This window comes from Lepidothrix coronata, unplaced genomic scaffold, assembly GCF_001604755.1.
Source record: "Lepidothrix coronata isolate B3197 unplaced genomic scaffold, Lepidothrix_coronata-1.0 Scaffold24, whole genome shotgun sequence".
NCBI classification, from domain to species: domain Eukaryota; kingdom Metazoa; phylum Chordata; class Aves; order Passeriformes; family Pipridae; genus Lepidothrix; species Lepidothrix coronata.
In genome coordinates, this window is record NW_016690204.1 from 1569737 (window position 1) to 1585500 (window position 15764).

General features: G+C 59.1%; 2 protein-coding genes across 7 annotated transcripts; one reads left to right on the plus strand and one right to left on the minus strand.

Moving 5' to 3' along the window:
* Positions 1-1814: 1814 nt before the first annotated feature.
* SPSB3 (splA/ryanodine receptor domain and SOCS box containing 3) lies at positions 1815-10407 on the minus strand. Of its 2 annotated transcripts, none has more exons than XM_017808757.1 (7): positions 10343-10407; positions 8236-8369; positions 5401-5578; positions 4572-4759; positions 3576-3678; positions 3060-3185; positions 1815-2834 (listed from the first exon to the last, which is right to left on the minus strand). In XM_017808757.1, the coding sequence occupies exons 1-7, from the start codon at positions 10392-10394 to the stop codon at positions 2491-2493; spliced, it is 1125 nt and encodes a 374-aa protein (XP_017664246.1). In that variant the 5' UTR covers positions 10395-10407; the 3' UTR covers positions 1815-2490. The 2 variants fall into 2 exon arrangements, with proteins under 2 accessions (XP_017664246.1, XP_017664245.1); XM_017808756.1 differs by having other exon boundaries at positions 5401-5581.
* A 336-nt stretch (positions 10408-10743) lies between these two features.
* Positions 10744-15193, plus strand: NUBP2 (nucleotide binding protein 2). Of its 5 annotated transcripts, XM_017808772.1 has the most exons (8): positions 10744-10787; positions 12123-12244; positions 12864-13062; positions 13350-13504; positions 13692-13802; positions 14049-14160; positions 14718-14864; positions 15084-15193. In XM_017808772.1, exons 1-7 carry the CDS (start codon positions 10772-10774, stop codon positions 14858-14860), a joined length of 858 nt encoding a protein of 285 aa, XP_017664261.1. In that variant the 5' UTR covers positions 10744-10771; the 3' UTR covers positions 14861-14864; positions 15084-15193. The 5 variants fall into 5 exon arrangements, with proteins under 5 accessions (XP_017664261.1, XP_017664260.1, XP_017664262.1 ...); XM_017808771.1 differs by lacking the exon at positions 15084-15193 and having other exon boundaries at positions 14718-15080; XM_017808773.1 differs by lacking the exon at positions 15084-15193 and having other exon boundaries at positions 14091-14160; positions 14718-15080.
* The last annotated feature ends 571 nt before the right edge of the window (positions 15194-15764 follow it).

Sequence of the window (15764 nt, forward strand, 5' to 3'; positions counted from 1 at the left end):
GCATCCACCAACCCAACCTTGTCCTGGACCTGTCCTGGACCCCACAGGGGACTGTGGGCCGTGTTGGTCACTCCTTGTTTTACCTGCCCATGCTCAGCAGTGCCTGAGCTGCAGCTGGGAGCCCAGCCAGGGGAAGCAGCTGATTCTCTTTCAGAACAGAGACTTGCACATCAATAAATGCCTTGTTGCAGATGTTTTCTTCACCCTCTTGGCTCTCATTTCCTCTTTCAGCTGCCCCAGCTTTCTATTCTGCTGGCTGAAAACTGGGTCTCCTATGAGAGCTGAGGAACGGTTGGAACAGGGGCTGGATGTGGGTTTGTCTCACAGCCTTTTAGGTGAGTTGTACAACAAGCTTTGTGTTTTTGGCAACATGTCTTGACTTTTCGTGTCCTGCTCTGGCTCTTTGTGGGGATTGGACCTGTTACTGTAGGTCCTGCCTGTGGCTGCCGTGGGCAGGTGGGTCCTGTTTGAGTTACTTTGGGAAACATTCACCAACTGTCAGAACCATCTGGCCAGAGAAACCCCATCCTTGGGGTGACAGAGCTCAGGGCAGGGGAGGGGAGTTTGATAACTGAATTCCCAACAAAAGGAAATGCCAGATAAGGTCCAGAAAACTCCATGGGAAGTGGTGGGTTAGGATGGGATTCTCTTTCCCCAAAGCAAACACTGTTTTTTACTCAGAAATCGTTGCAGCCAGGACAGTGGGGGTCAGGGCCCCCCCAGTGCCTGCTGAGGTTTGGGATTGCTCACTGGGGCCTTCTCCAGCAACACAGAACCCCTGAACTTCCTCCCAAAGCCTTGCTGGCTCAGAGCAGTGGCAGCTGGACCCACAGAAATGGGAAAGCCCCTCCAAACCAGGTTCCTCCTTGCCAGTGACGACTCTGCCTCCATCTGCTGATGCTTGAAGTGGGTCCTGGGGAAGAGCAGCCCAGCAGTTTGGCTTGGCTGGAGCACCGATCCAGAGGGATCGGCAGAGCCTGACCTGCCATGTCAGCTTCTCATTCAAAGCGTGTTCCCAGAGAAGGGAGAGCTGTCTGCACTTCAGGACTTGGGATGTGGGAAGGAAGGGCATGGAAGTGGAGGCTCAATGGGGAATAAGTGCACATGGTACCATAGGGTACCTGACCCTATGGGTGTCTGTAATGGGAGCAGAGGAAAAGGCAGTGGCTGGAACTTGCTGGGAGGAAACCCATGGAGAGAACTGGTTAAAGCCATTTCCCATCCATATTTCAGTCCTGTCCCACTTTCCCTTTGCAAGGCTGACAGCACCAGCTCAGCTCTGAATCCTAAGCAAAGGTGCTGCCCACCAGAGGAGGGCTCACAGGCTGGGGAAAGCCCCCCAGGCTGCCCACAGGTCCCACAGGGACTGGCCGGGCACTGGCACCATTCCTGAAGGAGCACAGAGCCTGTTGTCTGGCAGTGGCACCACTACAGAACTAGTCACTTGTCCAGGCCCTAATCCAGCATTTCCCTCAGCACGACCAAGAAGTCTGGGCAGGGGCTGCTCCGAGTCCCAGGCTCTGGGATGAGGATTTGGGGGGTCTGTCCCAGCGTGTCCTGGCACTATAAACCCTGCAGCCTCCCTTCCACTGCTCAGCCACAGGCATCGGTCTGGCTCCACTGGGGATCATCCCAGCCATGCTGCTGGTTCAGGGGGAAGCACTGGAGCCCTGCACAGGGCAGAGACAAGGGGATCACTGCCTTCACCTCCTCCAGCTCTGACACAACTGGTGCCTCCAGCTGGTGGCTGGGCTGGCCTGGCTATTTTTGCCAAGCACCTGCAGGCTCCTGCCTTCAAGAGCCCTGAGAGGATCCACAGACAGTTTCTACTTTTATTGTTACAGTTTAACAGAGTCTTGGACAGAGGAGAAGCAGCAGGAACCAACATGCAAAGCAATTAAAGTCAGGGGGGCTGGAGGAACTCCCAGCCCAGCCCTGTCCCCGCTCACACAGCGGTGCCTCTGGGACCCTTTCCCTGCACTGGGGCTGCTCCATCGGGCCCAGAGAGGGACGAGTTCATGGCAGACACCAAACTACACACAGGGAGGAGGAGAGGGCTGGCCTTGACAAGTCAGGGCCGTTACTTGACTCGAATCCAGTACACTTTAAAACTGTGAGTCTGCCTTAATCATCACAGAATATCCTGAGCCGGAAGGGAGCCACAAGGATCATCGAGTCCAACTCCTGTCATCAAGTCCAACTTGTTAAATCCTCTCTGTGCCAACAGGGAGAAGAAGGATCCTTCAGGAAGAGGCGCTGGCTTCGATAGCACGTCAGGAGATGAAGCTCAGATATTTGACCGTTGTTTTCCTGTGTCAGAGCTGGCACCTCTTGGAGCCAAGAGCTCTTCTCAATGCCTGTGATGGATGTTGAGGCCAAAGATTTCCACAGCGTAAGGGAAATCTTTGCCAACAAGTAGCAATGGATGTCCCCATGAAGGAAGAGGTACATCAGGCCCAGAGGGGGAACAAACCCCCACCCCCAGAGACATTATGTCCTCCTGCACCTCTTCCTCTGACAGGCCTCAGCATCCGAGCAGGAGCTGTCCGAGTCACTCCCTGAGGAGGAGGAGGATGAAGGCTTCGACGTGCTATAGTTCATGCTCAGGACCCACCCCAGTTTGTTGTGCAGCACCTGCTTGAGTCCCGGGGGCAGGGGCAGCACGTCCAGCGTGTCCACGTAGTCGGGCAGGAGCTGGCGCAGGCGGAAGCAGCACAGGTACTGCAGGGACGTGCAGCTGGCACAGGACCGGATCACCTTCATGCTGCTCTTGGCCGCCGTCGAGCAAACCATGGGGTAAAACTTCTTGTTCTGCAGCTTTGTGGCTGCAACCCCTGCCAGGGCACAGCACCCGTGAGTTTAGACAAGGGCACCTCGCTCCTCCCACCTACCCTGAACCCATTGGAAAAAGCCTTCCAAAATCCCGACCTATTAAACAGCAAATGTAACCTTCCTCCCACTCGCTTCACATCTTAGTCTTCTGCTTTGCCAGTGTTTTCTGCCGCAGACAGACTCGGAGTTCCCCCACTCCACCCCCCTGCCTGAGCCACTGCTCTTACCGATGCACTTGCGGTTCTTGAAGAACGTGAGCGTCCCATGCCACGTGTCCAAATGCACCCCAATAATGGAGCCCTGGCCAAACCTCGAAGAGAAGTTTGTTTTGTCTCCCTTGTGATGCAGCAGACCTTAAAACACACAAAAAGAATGGCATTCTGTGGAAAACCTGTGCTCCATGAATTCCCCCCAGCTCCAATGCTCTGAGTTCCCGCTGGTACAGCCTCACTCACAGTCTGAAACATCCATCCCATCCCAGAGCGGCCAATGGAAAGGGGAAAGTTGAGGGTTTGTAACTCCAGAGTACAACCCCAAACTGGTGATGGGACAGTGGCACCCAGGTGCCCTGGAGGGTCCCACACCGGGTCTAAGGGCTCTGCAAAACATGACCAGGACTGATGTTCCAAGAGCTACCAGGAGCCACTCTGGGTGCCTTTAACAAAGGGACTCACATCTCTGCTGCCTCTTTGGCCTCGACCTCCTGAGGAACCTCTCGTGCCACTGCTGCCTGTCCATGTTACCTGTGTAGGACAGTCCCCAGCTGTCCTCGTCCTTGCCCAGAAGGCTGCAGAACGTGTGGCGGTACTTGTCCAGATTCACATCCGACGTCCCAATCCCCACCATCTGGGAGCAAGGCCGGAAAGAAGAATGCAGGCTTAATGTCTTTTCAAGGAACAAAATACAATCAAGACTTCACTTCTGGCTCTCCCCTCCTCTTCTTGGTTCAGCCCAAAAAACCCAGAGGGTTCGGTGAAGCCAAGTCATAGGTTTCAGGATGGAGCTAAAGGCTCCCAGCTCCCATTTCCTTTCCTAAGTGAGGAGGCCCAACTGAACCTGGAGAAGGTCAATGTCCTGTTCACAGAATCCCAGACTGGTTTGAGTTGGAAGGGACCTTAAAGCCCATCTTGTTCCACCCCCTGCCATGGGCAGGGACACCTTCCACTAGCCCAGGTTGCTCCAAGCCCTGTCCAGCCTGGCCTTGGGCACTTCCAGGGATGGGGCAGCCACAGCTTCTCTGGGCAGCCTGTGCCAGGGCCTCACCACCCTCACAGCCAACACTTTCTCCCCAGTATCCCATCTAACCCTGCCCTTTGGCAGTGGGAAGTCATTCCCCCTTGCCCTGTCCCTCCAGGCCCTTGTCCCCAGTCCCTCTCCAGCTCTCCTGGAGCCCCTTTAGGCCCTGGAAGGGGCTCTCAGGTCTCCCTGGAGCCTTCTCTTCTCCAGGTGAACCCCCCCAGTTCTCCCAGCCTGGCTCCAGAGCAGAGGGGCTCCAGCCCTTGGAGCATCTCCATGAGCTCCTCTGGACTTACTCCAACAAGTCTGTGTCTTTCCCGTACTAGGGACCCCATATCTGGAGGCAGCTCTGCAGGGGGGTCTCACCTGAGGGGGCAGAGGGGCAGAATCCCCTCTTCTCCTGCTGCCCAGGCTGTGGGATCAGCCCAGGACATGGGGGGTTTCTGGGTCCCAGCACACATGGCCGGGGCATGTCCAGCCCCTCACCCACCAGCCCCACGTACCATGTCGGTGCCATACACTGGGGAGGTCATCTTGATCTCCCAGAAGTGCTGCCCGTCCGCCAGCTCCTTGTTGCCGCGGATGGCGGCGGTGCCACAGCTGTACTCCATGTGGAAGTTCACCTTGCGGTTGTCACACGTCAGCAGGGTGGCTGTCGACTTGTTCAGGTCATCCCACACCCAGTCAAAATCTGTTGAGGATCACAGAGAGCCCAGGGATGGGTAAAGATCCTCAGGGAGTGATCCCCAAGCCAAAGCACAGCGGGACATTGTTTTGAAGGCTTTTTGGGGTTTTCATTTGTAATTTTTTTATTGTTTAAGAGGGTAAATCTTAAGCTGTGAGTTGTTTGAGGCCTGAACAGTGTCCCACCAGGGATGGTTCAGTGCTCCCAAACTGTCAGCATCCTCCAGTCCCCATTCTGGCTCAGCAGACCCAGCAGAGCCGCCCTTCTCCCTTCACTCCCCGTGGGCACAGGGGTGGCTCTGCCATGCCATGGCTCTCTCAGCCAGCCCAAGTCCACCCTGTGCTCCAAGCACGCCGTGCCGGGCGTCCCGCCAGCATTCCAGGGATCAGGAGAGCCCTAAGCACCGGGGCCTGTTTCACTGGTGGCCTAAGCCGGATCGGAAATCAGGTCCCCAGAGGTGAAACTCTGACGCCTTTAACAGGTTCAGCTCTGAGCCCTGGTAACACGACAGCAGGCACAGGCTGTAATCCTCCTCCATGGCCTGGGGATGTAAACAAAGGAGCAGCACTGTGGGACAGGGACAGGAGCCATGCTGGGGCACAGCCCCTGCCCCCCGAGGGAGCACAGAGGGCACAGGCAGCCCTTACACTCGTCCTCCTCCCCGCAGCGGCAGTCGCGGACGCGGTGCAGGGCGTGCAGGCTGGAGCAGTACGGGGCCTCACTCTGGCTCTCACAGTTGCAGAAGGACTCTCCTGTCACAGGGATGGCGCTGGGGATGGAGGGAGACAGGGAGGAGAACTCCGGCTCCGAGTCTGAGTCGCTGTGCTGCTGGGAGAACAGGGAACGGTCACTGGGAGAACAGGGAACGGTCACTGGGAGAACAGGGAATGGTCAGTGGGGAGGACAGGGAATGGTCAGTGGGAGAACAGGGAATGGTCAGTGGGAGAACAGGGAATGGTCAGTGGGGAGGACAGGGAATGGTCAGTGGGAGAACAGGGAATGGTCAGTGGGAGAACAGGGAACGGTCAGTGGGAGAACAGGGAACGGTCAGTGGGAGAACAGGGAATGGTCAGTGGGAGAACAGGGAACGGTCAGTGGGGAGGACAGGGAATGGTCAGTGGGAGAACAGGGAATGGTCAGTGGGAGAACAGGGAACGGTCAGTGGGAGAACAGGGAATGGTCAGTGGGAGAACAGGGAATGGTAGTGGAGAACAGGGAATGGTCAGTGGGGAGGACAGGGAATGGTCAGTGGAGAACAGGGAATGGTCAGTGGGGAGGACAGGGAATGGTCAGTGGAGAACAGGGAATGGTCAGTGGGGAGGACAGGGAATGGTCAGTGGAGAACAGGGAATGGTCAGTGGGACAACAGGGAACTGTCACTGCTGGGTGTCCCCAGCACAGGGAGCTGGGCTGGCACTGCTCTGCTGTGCCCAGGGGGTGTGGGGACCTCCCCAGGCTTGTGCCACATCACAGGGAGGCTGTGCCCATGGAATTACCCTGCTCTGGGACATGGATAGTGTCTGCTGAGCTGCTGGGATCTCTCAGCACTTACACCATGTGTATGTTCTTTGTGCCTTCCAGGGGCAGGAGCTCTCACAGCAGGGTCACAGCCCAAGTCTGTGACACATGTTTTTAAGCAAACTCTGTGCTAAGGCTTTGGCTTTCAGTGGAAGGTTCCAGACAGCTGGAGACCAGCTGAGCACCCAGCTGAGCACTGCCTGGAGAGCCTGGGGGCTGAGAGGAGCCAGGGAGGCACAAAAGCCAAGGAGGAAAAGGGAGAGGAGGGCAGAACAAAGGGGAGCCAGTTCAGCTCCTCAGGCCAGTGCTGCAGACGGGCCCACAGGGAACCTACAGCAACATTAAAGGGCTTTTGTTTACTTTCATCCATGAACACAAAAATTTGATTTACTGTTCCCCAATACCAGGAGACCAAAGTGTCCCTGCACTGGACACTGTGGGAGCCACAGCCCCATCTTGCTCCTGTGTTATGGGAGGTTTGGTGTTGCCTCTTACCACTACAGCAGCAAGTTACTCTGGGTTTACACACTGCTCAGGTGCACCTGCTCGTTATTCACCCCCATGGCAGACTTCGTAAGGGGTATTTAACAACAAAAATCCTTTAAACTCACATTCTTGTAGCTGTGTAAGACAGAGGGAATTGAAATCAGGCTTACACATGTCCTGCCCAGCCCTCCTCCTCTGGCTTGGAGACCCAAGAGCATGAGTTCTGTCTTTGCTAACTTCTAACTTCCCTAACTACTGAAATCCAGTGGTTCCTGTGACTGCAAGAACTGAAAACTGCTCTGACTGCAGAGAAAATGCTCATTTTCTGGGAGCACAGGGTCTGGATTTGGACACTGTGCTCTGGCAGTGGCCTCATGGCTTCAGCCTGGCTCTGAAGCTCCTGGAAGAAGCTCCTTGTATCCCCACCTCTGCACAGGGAACTCAACTCACACTCAGAAATTAGGGAAAAGAGTGAAGGATGGCAGAGATGAATCAAAGTCCCTCTTCACAGTGTTTCACTGACTGCTTTTGCTGCTGTGTTCCCATCCCCAGCACACCTGGATATGCATGTTACAGAGCAGGAAACGTAAGGGAACTTCAATCTGAAGATACCTGAGCCTGTAACTTCACGGGCTGAAGCTGCCCTGCTCCCTCCCAGCCTCACACAGCCCAGGAGGGAGCAGCCAGCTGGACTGGGGAACTGATCCACTTCAAACAGAAGTAGAGCCCTACTTTCAAAAGGGTATTTAAGAATATTGTATGTACTTTATGTATGACAGACACATTCTATGCTTAAAAAAGCATTTAGCTTACACAGAGCCACAGAATGTGCTGAGTTAGAAGGAACCACAGGGATCATCAAGTCCAATCCTGGCCCTGCACAGGACCATCCCAAGAGTCACACCCTGTGCCCCAGAGGATCATCCAAACCCTCCTGGAGCTCTGGCAGCCTTGGTGCTGTGCCCACTGCCCTGGGGAGCCTGGGCAGTGCCCAACCACCCTCTGGGGGAAGAACCTTTTCCTGAGATCCAACCTAACCCTGCCCTGACACAGCTCCAGCTGTTCCCTGGCTGCTGTCCCTGGTCCCCCCAGAGCAGAGCTCAGCCCCTGCCCCTCCTCTGCCCCTCCCCAGGCAGCTGGAACTGCAGTGAGGTCTCCCCTCAGTCTCCACTTCTCCAGCTGAACACACCAAGTGCCCTCAGTGTCCTCAAGGGCTTCCCCTCAGGGCCCTTCACCATCTTCGTTGCCTTCCTTTAGACACTCTCTAATGACTTCAGATCTTTCCTATATTGTGGTGCCCCAAACTGCCCCAATATTGCAGGTGAGCAGAGCGGGACAATCACATTGAATATTCCTAAATCTCTCGTGCTTTGGGCCAGTTCTGCTGCTCAGTTACAGAGACCCTGAGCCAGTGTCAGGCAGAGACCTTGCCTGTGCCAGGCAGAAGAGCCCTCCCCCCGAGCCCCAGCCCGTCCTACCTGCCCGTCGGAGTCGTACCCCCAGCCGCGTGTGCCGGCCCTGCCGTCGGCCTCTCGCCGCACCCCGCTCAGGACGAAGTGCCAGGCGCGGCTGCTGCGCGGGCGCCGTGCCATGGTGCTGCCAGACAGGTAGGCTGGGGAGAGGGACAGGGTCACACAGGGCTGCCAGTCCCACGGCCACCCCTAGGCTGTGCCACCCCCGTCACCAGCCACATCTGCACGGCCTCAGCTGATCCAAAGGAGGCTCCGGCCCCACCAAGAGCCTCTGCAAACCTCAGCCTGCTGCTCTGGGCAGGGTCAACTTCCCCCTCCCCCGAGTGTTCAAATGGCCCCCCCAGAAACGCTCCCGAGAGCCGGCAGTGGCAGCAGCTGCCCCTCTGCAGGGCGTGGATCCGGCACCCATGGATCCAGCTCCCCCTCTCCTGGGGAGCCTCAGGGATGTCAGAACCACAGAAGGGTTTGGGTTGGAGGGACCGTAAAGCTCATCTCGTTCCACCCCCTGCCATGGGCAGGGGCACCTTCCATCGGAGCAGGCTGCTCCATGACACAGCCTGTGACCCTCCTGGCTCTGTGCCCCTGCACTGCCCCGGCCCCCCACAGCCCCCGTGTGGGTCTGTCTGCAGGAAGTGTTTGTCCGCCTGCAGCTGGGGAGGGAACACTCTGCTCTCAGCGTTTCGGGCAGGGGAGAAACCACTTTCCTTCTCACTGGAGGGAACCCAGCCTTGTCACAGACCTGTCCAGACTTGCCTCAAGGGAACAGACAGAAGGGAAGATGCTGATCAGATTTCCAAAGGCCCTTTCCCTGTGCACATCCTGACAGCTCACACCAGTCCCAGCCACCACACAGGAGCACTGCCCTGGATATGACAGGGAAACCTCAGCTTCCAATCTCATTTCCCTGAAGTTTATCTTTGCAGGGATCAACTCCCCACCAAGAGGCACCCAGGGGTGTAACCCCCCATCCATCCCCTGAACCTGCTCCCTCGGCTCAGCCCCTGGGGCTGCAGATCCTGTGGACCTGCAGTGGGTCAGCCCCGAGCCAGGGCTGCCATAAAGCTCCTGTCCCTGCTCTTCCTGCGCCTCAGTCCTGACTTGGGCCAACAGCTCCTGGAAAAGCAGGACAGGCCGAGCCATGGCCAGTTGTGCAGGTGCCCTTGGATGCTCTGAAGGGCCCTGGGCATCCCACCTGCCGAAATCAGAGGGCTTACACCCCTGCCAAGCACAGCCATGGGGGAAGCACCTACAACCACACCAGAAACTCTCTCCAGCTCTGAACAGCACCCACGGCAGCCCAACAGCACACTCTGCTCCCCCAGCCCCTTGCTAAGGTTGAGGCTCCCTGACAGGGCCTGACCACTCTTTCAGGGAAGAAATTTTCCAAATATTCATCTAAACCTCCTCTGACATAGCTTGAGGCTGTTCCCTCTCCTGTCCCTTGTTCCCTGCAAGCAGAGCCCGACCCCTCCCCCGGTTCCCCCCTCCTGTCAGGGAGTTGCAGAGCCAGAAGGTCCCCCCTGAGCCTCCTTTTCTCCAGGCTGAGCCCCCCCAGCTCCCTCAGCTGCTCCTGCTGCTCCAGCCCCTTCCCCAGCTCCGTTTCCCTCTCTGGACACGCTCCAGCCCCTCCATGGCTTTCTTGTTATGAGGGGCCCAGCACTGCCCCCAGGACTGGAGGTGCCTCAGCAGTGCCAGCACAGGGACGGGCACTGCCCTGGGCCTGCTGCCGCAACAGCGCCAATACAAAACACCCCTCACCCCTGAGGGGCCCCGGGCCCGCCGAGGCCTCTCCGTGGGCCGGAACCGGGACCGCACGGCGCCCGCTCCCCGCCCAGCGCTTCCCCACGCCCGGCCCGGCCCCCTGACCGCGGGGCAGCCGCTCCGCTGGGGGCGGCACCGTAGCCTGGACTGTGCCGGCACCTGAGGCGCGGCCGGGCCGGGCCAGGCCAGGCCACCGCGCTCGGGCCGCACAGCCCCGGCCTGGCCTGGGCCCAACCCCGGCCCTCGGCTCCCCCCCGGCCCCGATCCCCGACCTCGACCCTCTATCCCAGCCGCGATCCCGACCCCGATCCCCAATCGCCAATCCCCGATCCCAATCCCGATCCCCGCTCACCCTCCCGGCCGGTCCCGGCGCCGCTCTGACCCACTTTCTCCTCTCGGGACATAAACAATCCCCTCCCGGCACCGCCCCCCCGGCGCCCATTGGCTGCGGCCGCGCCGCACCCCTCTGCCATTAGCTGAGCGCCCCGTCACTCACAACCGGAGGAGGAAAGAGGGGCGGTGTCTGAGGGGAGTCCCACACTATTGGCTGTGCTGCGTGTCAATCATCAGCGAGCAGCACCATTGGGAGGCCACCAGCGACGGAAAGCACTAAGCCCATTGGCTGGCGGAGGAGGAGACAGAGAGCTGGATTGGCTGCGAAGCTCTGGGGGCGGGTTCACCGGTGAGAGCGAGATCTGCGATTGGGCACAGAGCCTGCCAATCTGAGGGGGCGGAGCTTGGGGCCGGCGGAAGGCGGAAGCGGGCGGGGCGGGTCGGCGGCATGGACGGGCCGGGCGGTGAGCGGGGCCCGGGGGTGAACGGGAGCAGGGAGGGAACCGGCACCGCGGGGCAGAACCGGCCCTCGGCAGGGAGCGGGGCCCCGGGGGTCCAGGCCTTGCGGGGGCTGACCGGGCCCAACGCGGGGTCAGGACCCGCTCCCGGGGACCTCCGCGGTGCTCGGGCCGGGCCGATGCCGCAGTGCTGGGCTCGGGTCCCGGTGCCAGGAGCCCCGACCAGGGCCTCGCCGGGGGCCCTAGCCCGGCTCCCGCTGGGGCGGCGCCGAGGAACTACAGAGTAACCGCTGCTGCTGGCAGCTCTGGGATGCCGAGAGCGCCGCGGGGCCCCGGCCCCTCCCCGGCCCCCTTTTCCCCCCTCCCCGTCCTGGCCCCAGGGCCGTTACCGTCGGCGGAGGCGCGGATGAGCTCGGCCATGGTGCGGGCGGGCTCCATGCCCCGGGCCCGGCGCGGGCAGTCGGTGCCGGTGGGACGCGGGCCCGTGGGTTGGTGGCGTTGCTCGGCGGTGGCGGGAGCCCTGGTTCGACCTCCTGCCCCGAGCGCTGCCCGTCCCGGCCTCACGCTGGTTGGACGCGGGGTCTGAGCCCAAAGCGGAGCCCCGGGAGCTCTGACAGCACACAGGGAACGGCTGGGAGGCAGGACAGGAGCGTGGGACTGGCAGGAAGCGACTGGTGTGACACTAGAGGAAGGAAACGCCAAGGGCCTGAGCTCACCCCGGCCCAGGGCCGAGCCTGACCAGCCCCCGGCGGTGTTTAGTGCTTTGCTGCCCAGATGCCGCTGAGGTCATCCGGACAAGCCGATTCCTCATGGAATATTTACTGCCACTGTCTTATTGTCCCTTTTCTAATGGCAGAAGGGCTGTGGCATATACAGCTCTTCTTTCCCTCTCCCTTACACTGAGAGCAGAGCTCAGGAGGGCTGCATCTTCCCCAGAGGGGCAGCACCGACCTCTGTTCTGTGTGACATGGGAATGGCTGGAGCTGTGTCAGGGCAGGGTCAGGTTGGATCTCAGGAAAAGGTTCTTCCCCCAGAGGGTGGTTGGGCACTGACCAGGCTCCCCAGGGCAGTGGGCACAGCCCCAAGGCTGCCAGAGCTCCAGGAGTATTTGAACAACGCTCCTGGGGACAGGGTGGGACTGTTGGGGTGTCTGCAGGACCAGGTACTGGACTGGATGATCCTTGTGGGTCCCTCCAGCTCAGGATATTCCATGATTGCATGATACACTTAAAGCAGACTTGCTGGGGCAGTGACAGCCACTGTCACCTCAGCAGAGCCTGTGGCAGGGGCTGCTGTCTCTCAGCAGAAGAAACTCTGATGCCTCCTTGTCTTTCCTCCCAGAGAGAAGCACCAACCTGCTGGGGGTGAGGCACATCCTGCTGGTGCTGTCGGGGAAGGGCGGCGTGGGCAAGAGCACCCTGAGCACCGAGCTGGCCCTGGCACTGCGGCACCGCGGGCACAGGGTGAGTGGGGTGGGGGAGCTCTGCCTTCCCCTTCCCAGCCTCCAGCTGGGCTGGACTGGGCTCTGCTTGTGGTGTGTGTGTCCTGTGTGGGCTGCCTGTGCGTTTTCTGTTTGTGAGAGTGCTTCGAGTGATTCTTCTGTGTTTGCCGGTAACTGGGTCAGGTAAGTGAGTTCATTTCTCTTTTACCCAAGAGACTAAAATCACCCAGTATTTACTGTTGGGTTTGAAGCTGAGGCACTGAGAGATTACATTGCTGGTTTGTAGTGTTAACACCCACTCCCTCTTGGGGGGTGAAGTGGGTGAGCTGAAGGACACTGTGACAATGGGGACAAAAGGGAACTGTGTGTGCAGGAGACAGGCTGAATTCCCTGAGGGTCTTTTTAAAGGCTCTGTGCAGCCAATGCCACTTGGATTCCGGCATAAAGTGCTTGGAAACACCCAGGAGATGCTCCTGGGGGGAAGGACACCGGGAGTGCAGTCAGATCTAAAGCAGTTCTTTGAAACTGTGTTTCAGATCTGGCTGTGAGCAGCCCAGCTTTGGGGGCTGCCTCCCCCTGCCAGGGAAGGAGCCTGGGAGCTCTGAACCCGCCCTGGCTGAAGGGCTGTGCTGGTCCCACAGGTGGGGATCCTGGACGTGGACCTGTGTGGGCCCAGCATCCCCCGCATGCTGAGGGTGCAGGACAGGGCTGTGCACCAGTGTGACAGTGGCTGGGTGCCCGTGTTCGTGGGCCAGGACAGGGCTGTCGCCCTCATGTCCATCGGCTTCCTGCTGGAGCGGCCGGACGACGCCGTGGTGTGGAGAGGACCCAAGAAAAACGGTAATGGTGGGGTTTGGGGCTGGGGAAACCTTCCCTGAAACCTTCTGTGAACCCTCCTGGAGGTGCTGATGCCTCCTGGTCGTGTCATTCCTTGTGGCAATGAGGCTCCTGTTCTGCAGGAGTGGGTTCAGCTCACTCGGATGGGGAGAGTGCAGCGTGTGTTGTGCTGACAGATCACCCTGCCCCCCTCCCTGTGTCCTTGTCACCCAGGGTGCTTCCCAAGCCCTGTCCCATGGCTCCCAGGGCACCTGTTGTGTGGGTTTTTATCTGCCCCTTTTATTTCATAGCTTTGATCAAACAGTTTGTCACCGATGTGGCCTGGGGGGACCTGGATTTCCTCATCGTGGACACCCCGCCGGGCACCTCTGACGAGCACATCTCCACCGTGGAGGCCTTGAGGCCCCACAGGCTGCTTGGAGCAATCCTGGTCACAACACCCCAGGTAGGACAGGGGGCTGGAGTTCCTGAGCGGGCACCTGCCTCTGGGAGTGGTTTGGGGGGGAATATACCCCCCAGGTGGGTGTTTGCACAGCCGGTGGCTACACATCCACCTCCCACTTGGTTTCCACTGCTCTGGACCCCCAGCTGTGGTGGACAGAGGGCCACCCCCGTTCCCGTTGCTCCCCCAGGCCGTGTCCGTGGGGGATGTGAGGCGGGAGCTGACGTTCTGTAAGAAGACGGGGCTGCGGGTCCTGGGCGTCGTGGAGAACATGAGCGGCTTCGTGTGCCCCCACTGCTCCGTGAGCTTCCTCACCTTACTGGGACCCTGGGCTGCTGGGGCCCTTCCTTGGGGTGGGGTGTCCTGGCAAATGCCATGAGGGTGATGCTGTGAGCCAGGGAGGGGAGGTGCTGCCAGGTCTGTGTGCCAGCTTTGGGAAAAGCCACTGGCTCTGCTCTCCTGAGGAGAACTGGCACAGGCCCTGAGGGTGGAGGGTGGGGAGGAGCTGGCTCTGCTCAGGTGATGCAGCACCTCCTCTGTCACACAGGGCTCTGGAATTCATGACTCCCTGCTGTTCTTCCTCCTCCAGGAGTGCACAAACATCTTCTCCAAAGGCGGAGGGGAGGAGCTGGCCAAGCACGCTGGGGTGCCCTTCCTGGGTGAGTGGCCTCTGGAGCAGAGCTCTGCTCAGGGGTGGTCTGGTGATGCTGTGGGATGGTGGAGTGCAGAGAAGCAGCATCCTGGGGCAGGTGGGCTGGACTCCAGTCCCCATGAGCCCCAGGCAGAGCTGGGGTGTGGGTCGTGCTTTGCTCCTCTGCCATCCAAACTGCTCCCTGTGGGCACCTGGCTGGGGCAGAGGGGGTGGTGCCAGCAGCCTACTCTGACTGCTGACGTCATGGTGACAGGGTAAACAAGCTTGGAGCTGCCCAAGAACCATGTTGGGGTGTCCTGGAGCCTCCCTGAGAAATGGGGGCTGAGGGCTGAACCCTGCCCCTGGAAGGGCTGGGATCAGGGGGGAAAGCACCTCTCCTGAAGCACTGGGGTGTGGTGGGGTCTTGGACCCAGAGGAAGCAGTTGCAGGTGACAATTAGCTCCTGGAGAGCTCTTTCCTACTGATTCTCCTGGAGTTGACTCTGGCAGTGTGTTTCTTTAACCCTGACTCCAGACCTTTGCCATACAAGGAGCAAGCACTCACTCTCCCACTCCTATCCCACAGGCTGTGTTCCCCTGGACCCCCAGCTCAGCCAGAGCTTGGAAGAAGGCAGAGACTTCATCCAAGAGTTTCCCAAAAGTTCTGCCTTCCCTGCCTTGGCTCACATCGCCCAGCAGATCTTGGATACATCACAGCAGAGCTCCTGAGAAGGTTGTGGAGCTGAACTGTTTCTGGCTGAGCCCTGGGCCAGCTGGAACGGGGGATGCAGGAGCTGGTTAAGGCTGAAACTGCCTCACTGAGGGCTGAGGGAGGGAGGGGAAGCACAGGTTCCTGCTGTTCATGGCAGTTCCAAAAGGGAAGTACTGCTCCATCCCCCTGGATCCAAAGAGACTCTGGAGCTGCAGTGGCAAGTGGCTGTTCTTCCCTCAGTGAGCCCACATGACACCGATGATCCAGATCGTGGCTCCGTGTGCTGCTGCCTCCCCCTGCTCTCCCCATGGGATGGATTCCACAGTACTTGGTTCAGTGATGGATTACAGGTTCTTGGTTCAGTGCCTGAGTCATGCTGGATGCTCCATGTGGACCCAAGCCAGGCCCCTGTGCTCGCTGGTTCGTGATGAGGGCACGGCGTGTGCTACACGCGAGGGAACGTCTCCAGGAGCTCTCCCACCTGTGAGATCTGCATCCCATCATGCTGGAAACAAGGCCTTGGGTCTGTTGGGGGTTATATGGCTCAGGAATATCTTTGAAGATTCCAGGCAGTAAACACTTTTCTTAAATCCAAGTCTGTGACTCCTGCTTTTCCATGGCTTCAGACCTCACTGTAGGTCTGAGTCTTGGCATTGCAAACACTTCATGTACATCCAGGTACTTCCTGCTTTTCCCTGGTTTTCTTGCTGGAATTCAGCTAAATCCCTTCTTCTGTAACAGCTTCAGGATCCAGCCTGTCCCTTGTCTCGCTGTGGGCTGGCCCTGGCAGTCCTTGGGATCATTTGCCATGGGTGTTCTCCACCCCCTGCCACACGTGGGGCTCCTCCGTGTCCCCAGGTGGTTTCTGCTTCATTGCTCCGAGCGTCCTGTTCCCTGGACTTCTTTCCATGGGCTGCTGTT

Coding starts and splice junctions, on each gene's coding strand:
- NUBP2 (XM_017808772.1), top strand. Junction 13,505..13,691: donor TCCTGGTCACAACACCCCAG/GTAGGACAGGGG, acceptor TTGCTCCCCCAG/GCCGTGTCCGTGGGGGATGT. Junction 14,161..14,717: donor CGCTGGGGTGCCCTTCCTGG/GTGAGTGGCCTC, acceptor CCTATCCCACAG/GCTGTGTTCCCCTGGACCCC.
- SPSB3 (XM_017808756.1), bottom strand. CDS start 10,394: ATGTCCCGAGAGGAGAAAGTGGGTCAGAGCGGCGCCGGGACCGGCCGG. Junction 4,760..5,400: donor CTGCGGGGAGGAGGACGAGT/GTAAGGGCTGCC, acceptor GATCCTCAACAG/ATTTTGACTGGGTGTGGGAT. Junction 2,835..3,059: donor CAAGAACCGCAAGTGCATCG/GTAAGAGCAGTG, acceptor GTGCCCTGGCAG/GGGTTGCAGCCACAAAGCTG.